The sequence below is a fragment of the Saccostrea cucullata genome, unplaced genomic scaffold, assembly GCF_032062105.1.
Source record: "Saccostrea cucullata isolate Sc308-1 unplaced genomic scaffold, CSIRO_AGI_Scuc_v1 ctg18900, whole genome shotgun sequence".
Lineage (NCBI taxonomy): Eukaryota > Metazoa > Mollusca > Bivalvia > Ostreida > Ostreidae > Saccostrea > Saccostrea cuccullata.
In genome coordinates, this window is record NW_026926140.1 from 19,078 (window position 1) to 27,264 (window position 8,187).

The following is an 8,187-nucleotide window of genomic DNA, read 5'->3' on the forward strand; positions in this document are numbered from 1 at the left end:
ACGATCATCCGTTTCCCAAAATTTAACAGATTAATGGTTTTCCTCTCTTTGGTAGCATAAAAAACGTTTCTTCAGAATTCTATTGTTCATACCAGACATCTCAAAGCCAAACATTTTACAAAATTATGTCGATTTCTCTCTTTCTTTCCCAAAACTGTACTGTTGTTATGCAGACGATTTGATTTGTTTAGCAAAGGGCGATAATTCAACAAGAAACGAAAGTAGAAAATAAGTCAGGAACATAACGGACAGATTTCGAAATTCAGGAAAATATTTATTGAAGTAAAATTATTTTATTATTCCTTCAAGAAGTAAGTAACCTGGAAGCGGGAAATATACATGTAGAGACTGCCAAGTAGTTCCGGCTGCTTAGTGCAAGCGAACTCTAGATTTTATTGATGCAGGTATCAAAAGAATTTTTCAACCAATCAGAATCAAGTATTTCATAGAAATTAAATGATATGTTGATACCCTGGATATATTCGTCACATTGTGGTGACGGCCGGGGATTTACTTTAGATTATCCTGAAGCACGGTGATGGACATCAAATAAAATTAAGTGTCGGGAAATAATAAAAAAAAAGTTTGTAATGATACATTGTAGAATTGACAAGTACTTTTATGTTTTACTCAGATTGCTAAAATCAAACATTGGTAAAAAATAAAAACATAATTAAGTGCCGCAAGTCCAAACTATTCTTCTTCTTCTGGACAAACATGCCTGTCCGAACAGGCAAAGTGTAGGCCTCTGCGGCAACTTCTACATTGCGATCTTGATCGTCGTCGTTGCCCTGTTGAGCGATCGGAACACACGATGCAATCCTTTTCTTTGTTACCTGCAGTATAAAAGAGTGTTAATAATTCGCTTCCCTTACAGCAAGCTATAACTTATCATATATCTTCAAAAATGGATTTAGGTCTCAAGATTAAAGACAGTCTGATTTAAATATTATTTATTTAGATTAAAGGTTTATCAATTTTATTCAATCAAAGGTCAACAAACCATTCACAGAATTTCATACCCATATACGTACTTGTGTTTATTAATAGTTTTTACTTGTTTTTATGTATATAATGTGGACAAAATAAACGACAAGGATGCAAATTTGAATTATGTTACAGACCTTCAGAGACCGTAGCCTATGTTTAATTAGGCTGAGGGGTGTCAACAAATTAACCATAAGATATAACTTAACCCCTTTCCCTACAGTCAGGCATTTTTACTCATATACCATTTCCTATTTCTAACGCAAAATCACGCATATACCGTTTCCCCGCAATCACGCATTTTCACGCACTTCAAAATGTTCATTTAATCTTTAATTTAATGCCAATTTCCTTCTATTTTATACTTGCAAAAATCTCAAAAAATAAGAAAAGTTATTTATGTATTAAAATATAACTGCAGAATATTATTTACGCTAAACTTTAGAGAAACGTGTACCACGCTAAAACGTGTTTGCGGGGAAATGGAAAATTTCTATTTCTATGACGTGAACATTCAGTGTATGTTGCATAACAGTTCACTAAGTTGTAAAGAGTTAAAATAATACAAAGTTTATTTACCTTGAATAGGTTGTATCCCAATATTCCTATTCCTAATCACCCCTCTAACAGGCTTTCCTCTATTAGCATGATGTTCTCTACTGATCTCCTCTATAACCTCCTGTACAAATCTCAATCTGGGTTTTATTGGCATGTCTGACGTATTTTTTTTATACAAAATATATGCATTACTGCACATTCTGTGTATGATATTAAACGCAAGTTTCTTCCGAACTTTAGTTGACTTTCGATTATCATTGTAAAAATGCAATAACATGTCAGCTCCATCAACTCCCCCCATGTTCATATTGTAATGATGTACTATTTTTGGCTTTCCGTTGGAGTTTTCGGCATTCATGAATGTACTTAACATTCTTACAGGCTTTTTCCCTCCCTTCCTTTGTAAGCCGCGGCCAAAATGTCACCCTGTCTGACATAAACACTTTCATTTGGTCCCACATATGCGTTTTTGATTGAAAGGGGCATTTTTCTGTTGGATCGTAGTGTCCCTGTCAAATATGTACCCATGTCAATCAACCTTCTTGCCAAATCAAAACTACAAAAAAGCTGTCGCAAACAACATGGTAACCTTTCCGGAGTAAATTACAATTTTTTAAAAGTTGTAATACTACCTCTGTTCCTTGCAACATATTTGAAGTTGGTGTAAAGGTTTTACCCAAGTAGCATTTTAAGTGAGCAACATATCCAGTAGCGCTTTCAGCCAATACCCAGAACTTAACACCAAACTTTGCAGCTTTAGAGGGTATGTATTGCAGCATTGAGGTTCGACCTCTAGTGCCAATTAATGACTCATCAACACAAATATTCCTGTCCGGCGTGTAGAAATAATTGGCGACACGGCTGAAGTGGTCGATGAGTGGTCGAATTTTGCCATCAGGTCTGTAAAGTAATATTTATTCATGAGGCCACACCAATTGAATTTCATGTTCGTCGGACATTTAATGAAAAAAGTAAGAGCGGGTAATTAGCGGTTAAATTTTAACAGTACATGTATTACTTTTAATGAGCAAACTTTTAAGGCAGAGCATGAAAAAAATGAGCAGACAATTATATTTTTTTTAATTTGCAGAGTAAGCAGATTAAAAATACGATAAATGTGGCGGAAATGAAACATGAAATAGTACTGAATTCCCATGGTGCGGGAAATTTAAACTAATATTATTATGATATCACCAACTTTTCAAATGTTATAGATAAATATGTAAAATAGCTTATTAATTGTTTTTATATATCATTATAAGATATTTGTATGTTATTGACAATAAATATATATAAAAAAATTATATTTTGTACAGTTTTGAAAAAATACGAGCGCGTGGGTCCGAAAAACATTAAAATTTTATTTGTGTGGCCTTATGATTTGTTTTTTGTTATCAGTATTGCATTTAAAGACATACGCAACCTAAGTTGCACTTTGTTGACTTTATTCCTAGATTTAAAGAGTTTCAATATTTAAAGGACTCGTTCATCTAGTTTTGAATCATTTTATTAAACAAATTATACGTAATAAGAAAATTTTGGTTCGTAGGGTGAAATGCAAAATTCACCTGTAATTTGGACTGTTTCGCTTTGGGATTTTCCTGTTGTCAACAATGTGAAAAAATTTCAGAATAAGCTGGAACCGGTTTCTAGGGAACATTTTCATGAACCATCGACTCAACTGGCTATCATGCCTCTTGTTCCAATATTCCGCAATGGTTGGTTTCCTGATTAAACCCATATTCAGTATCACAGCAATGAACCTTTTCATTTCACTTATGGTCACAGGAACCCGATTCCTTGCTCGTGAAAATCGAGACAGTAAAGAATTTCTAATCTGATTTCGAGCATACCTAAATTGTGTATAAATTGTACATACGGTATATTTTTTATACATACAAGAGAAAATTTCTGAAATAATTATTAAATATTGATTTAAAAAATTATACTTTCATGAATCATTTATGTTGTCGTTAAAAGCAGATCGAAAGAAGGTCATAAAGGAAGGGAAAATGCGTTAGGATTTTTTAAAAACATACAATATGTACTAGTACTTGTTATCATAGTTATGAATATCAAACTACATGAAGCATAAAAGAGCTAAGATTTTTTTCATGTGAAAATTATTGATTTAAATGTGATAGTCATAAGATATCCTTGCACTTTTTATACTAAATTTGATATGCTAATTAAGTAGAAATTTTGTGTCGTATCATTAAAAATATATATATATATATACACCAGTGCAATCAAGAAAAGTCAGATTAGAATTAAAGAAAGCAAAACCAAAACACTAGTTTGTTTATTAATTTTTTTTTTTGGGGGGGGGGAGGGGTAAGTGCAGTACCAGCAAATCGAACGCAAGTGCGTTTGGTGGAGTACTGGTATCTGGAAGCGGAGAAATTACTGTGTTTTTCGTACTTTAAGATATTAAAATCAATCGCTGTAAAAGGTTCATTTAGCTTAATTTCCCCAATAAATAAATTACACTTCAATCCCGAATATACGGATGTGGAGTGTATACATGTATATACACGGTGAATGTTGACCAACTTTATGAAAGACACTAAAACCGGAGTTATTTCTTTTTAAATAGGGACATTTTTTATTGTAAATATTCCAAGTGTACATGACTATGTTTTCTTAAAATCATGAAAATTGTGTCCCACAAAGTGCACAAGACTTTGAAAAGCAAACTTTGAACGTTTATTAACAATATAGGTAGAAAAAATATATACATCGACAATTTTTTTTTCAATTCTTACAGGATAAATAACCGGAGAATATTTTCACATCCCAATATACCTATCCGTTTTGAAATATTTTTTTTTTAAAAAGCGCTTAATTAACAAGTAAAACTAAATTTTTTATTTAAAAGGTTACATAATTATATATATATTTATATATAAAAATACAATTACCTGTTTGTTTGTCGAACAATTTCTCTTATAAGATTCAAGTTGAAGAACAACAGGAAATATTGCAAGGGACTTGCATTTCGAGGTGGCATATTCTTTGGGCCTGGATTGCCGGTAAAAGGTTTCTTTGGCACCGGTTCAGGCGGCATAACTCTGAACCAAACACCAGCCATCGTTCTCAGCGTCTGGTATAACACGTACGTGCTATTGTGACGTCATGTACGTAAAAATGACGTTATTTGTAGAACACCTTATTTTTGAGGCAAAAAATAAATTGTAGGCATAAAGACCAACTAAATTTAAACGGGGTAAAAATAATTTTGGGGAAAGAAATTGTGTATTTAATGAACATATTAAGTGCACAGATTATAGTGTATTGATGTGTTTATTTTCAAACGTACACAGAATATTATGGGGAAAATCAATAAATATCATAATCATTTACAAGTGTCATTAACTTAATTTTATTCATTTTTTTTTTCATTTACCAGTTTTCTGCGATTAAATTAAAAAGTAATACATCACGAAGATACTAATGTGCAACGATAATTCACATTAAATAGTTGAAATGCGTATCCACAAACCGAATAAAAAAATCGGCCCAAAATCGGCCCCGTGGCACTCTACGCAACTGTGTGATCGGCCCAAAATCGGCCATGTGGCACAGAAGTGGTTAATAAACTTTTCGTCAAGAGGTTGCACTTTCCCTCATACCGTTCTTACATTTCACGGCTGATTGTGAGTAATTCTGAACACTGATTTGATAGCATAGCTACAAAGATTCTGACCAGTTTTCGTAATTCTCGGTCAGGCGATCAAAAGAAAATTGCATATTATGTTAAGCTGGGTTTCTTTTTCCTTTTAGTACACTGTACCATAATTAACTGCATATCCATGTTTTGTCTTTTTTGGTATACGTATGAAAAAATATTGTTTTTGAAACGAGGCAAGCTTTTGACAAAAACGTAAATGAGTCAAGAATATCAACAGTCTCATTTCAAGTTGTTTAAAGTCCAAATGTAAAGATATTTATACTCGTATGTGAAGGTGATATCACGTTCAACACATGACGTTGCAATAAAATACAGTACCTGGCCGTCAGTGAGTCATAATTCTATTTTCCACGATATATTTCATTGAAAAATGCATTTTCCTAAAATACTATTGCAGTGTTATTTTTTGCTCATTTTTTATGACTAAAACACTATAAAATGCAGAATTCTTTGTAGTTTCTTCATATTATTTCTAAATAATTTATCTTTAGGCATTGCAGTGAAATCACAGGTCAAGCGCAAAATAGAATTTTTTCAAGACTTCAATTTGTTAAGAAATCTTAGTAATTTAAGTTTAGAAATTTTTGTCTTGACAGTTTTATAATTTATTCACAATGATTTGAGTCTCATTTTGTTATTCATTTTAAGACAAGAAAATTTGCATAATTCTGCATGATTCAGTGAAAATTGAGCTAAAATTGGTTTTACAACAAGTTTTTATAAAAATGGATTTTTCAATTAAATATATAGCGTAAAACTGCAATTATGACTCACTTATGGCCACATACTGTAAATTAACACCATAAACGCAACATTCTGGCAATATGAAAGCAAACAGAGAAATTATTTTCCAAATTAACTGGCGACTAGACAGATTGATTTTTGATATCTCAATGGTTTTAACCTCACCTTATATTGGCATTTTGAAATTCTTGACTAATTCGTCTACGTTTTTTTTAAAAAGTTATTTAATCCTTTTCAAAGAAACTATTTCCCAAAAACTGGCTTTAGAACCGTTTACGGTTTTTTCTTTCTATATAAAGTGTAAAAATAGTACTACAAACTATACTGCGTTTACAGTATTGTAGCTTTAAAACTACGCAGACGCATTTTATTTTTTTAAAAATCAGATAATATGCCATCAATTCTTAAGAACATTATATCAAAATTCAGGACATGTTCTCTCGTGAAAATTGTTAACGAATAAATCCACAACCTACCATAAGTTTTTTCCTTAATTATACAACTTGACAGACTAGTGACGCATTTGTTTCGTTTTTTTTTTTTTAGATTTCAGAAATTGTTTCTGTGGTGGTAATTTGAGCCTAAACAAAAAGACAAACCTCTATTAGTGACAAAGCTTAAACTTTTATAATATCTATCTGTGAAACAAACTTACATTCATTATGGACTTAATGGAATGTGAGAGTCCTGATGAAGATCATATTCCATATGATCTCGATGAGGGGAAAGAGTGTTTTTTTTACTTCGGCCGCTAAAGAAATTATAGGTGGAGAATTTCACGAAGGGAGACAAGATTACGGACATGACAGGAGACAAGCAATGTATAATGCATGGGTCAAGAAAAGGACATGTAGATACCAGATACCAGATTCCACTGAAATGTCTATGGATAGCTCAAAAATAATCTTGCCTTCAAGGCCGGCAAAATCTTATTTTACTAGTGATTTATCAAAGATCACTGTTAAAACGGAAAACAAATACCAGTTACCATTTAGTTCTGATTTTGGACAAATTTTATTTTTACATCAAGACAACCAGGGAGAAAAAAGCATAAAAGATGAAAAATCCTTGAAAGACCAATGCAGCGAAAAATCGAATCTTAAAAACACCAAATCAAAAGCTATTGTGTTTCATACATTTCATCATACGAAAAAGTATGGCATTGAGCAAAAATAGTTTTTTAAAGATCAAATATTTTTACATATAAATGCTTAAACAGATACATTAAAATACTTGTAATTTCAATGTTCCCCTTTTTGACTGCTCTAGATATTTTAACCATTCAAAGCAATTTGTCCATATAATATCTTACCCGAAACATTGATCTATCTCTGGGCTATATTTTAAAACAAGTAAAGGATCACTTCATTATAAACAGGGATCTGACCTATAGGACCGGGCTTGGTTTTTTTTTCTACAAAAAGCTTGACATTTCCGTTCCAACTAATGACATTAGGCTGAATACATAAAACAGTTTGTTTTCCTAAAATCTTTATTTCAGGGAGTAGAGGTAGGAGGAACCCTTTCATTGATTTTCTGTTTGTTATCTCCCAAAGTAATAATTAATATTTGTCTTTACTTCTCATTGTGCATAAAGGTAATGACTACTGTCTCTGAAATTCTACTCTTAATGTCTAGTGCTAAGGCTTTTTATCTGTGAATATTATAAAACATGTCATTAATGTGTGCAAATTATACAGGCCTAAATGAAACCAAGGGAGTGCATTTACTGAAATATGTAGCCAAAATTAATGTGATGAAATAGTAAGGATATATATATATATATACAATTGAAATTCATCGCAGCTCGATGCTGCCAAGAATACCTGTATTGAGTAACACATAGTGAGTTATTCTTGTCCTCGGAGAAAGTGTGCTTATACTGAGATTCTTTCCGCCTGACTGACAACTGTACAATTGGATTGACATTGTTACGATGTGATATCTCTTTAGTGTTTCTTATATCAAGAATGGGCATGCAGAAAGGATAGATAAAGGATAAAGGATAGATAATTAAAGGAAAGATACACAAGTCTATAAAAGAACTAAAATATCCTTTGAAAAAGCGAAATTTTAAACATTAAAAGTGTTGTATTAAGTGTATTCGAACCCCCAACTTTAAAAAGAAAGAATCCAAGGTGTAAAAGGCAGTGCATAAATCAACTGAGCTAGTCTGACTATAAGTTTGAATGGCATAAGTTTAATGC

General features: G+C 32.1%; 1 protein-coding gene across 1 annotated transcript; it reads right to left on the bottom strand.

The window, feature by feature from the left end:
• Nucleotides 1–549: 549 nt before the first annotated feature.
• LOC134270910 (piggyBac transposable element-derived protein 4-like) lies at nucleotides 550–2,155 on the bottom strand. The gene is made up of 2 exons (XM_062753164.1): nucleotides 1,567–2,155; nucleotides 550–836 (listed from the first exon to the last, which is right to left on the bottom strand). The coding sequence occupies exons 1-2, from the start codon at nucleotides 1,916–1,918 to the stop codon at nucleotides 694–696; spliced, it is 495 nt and encodes a 164-aa protein (XP_062609148.1). The 5' UTR covers nucleotides 1,919–2,155; the 3' UTR covers nucleotides 550–693.
• Nucleotides 2,156–8,187: the final 6,032 nt, after the last annotated feature.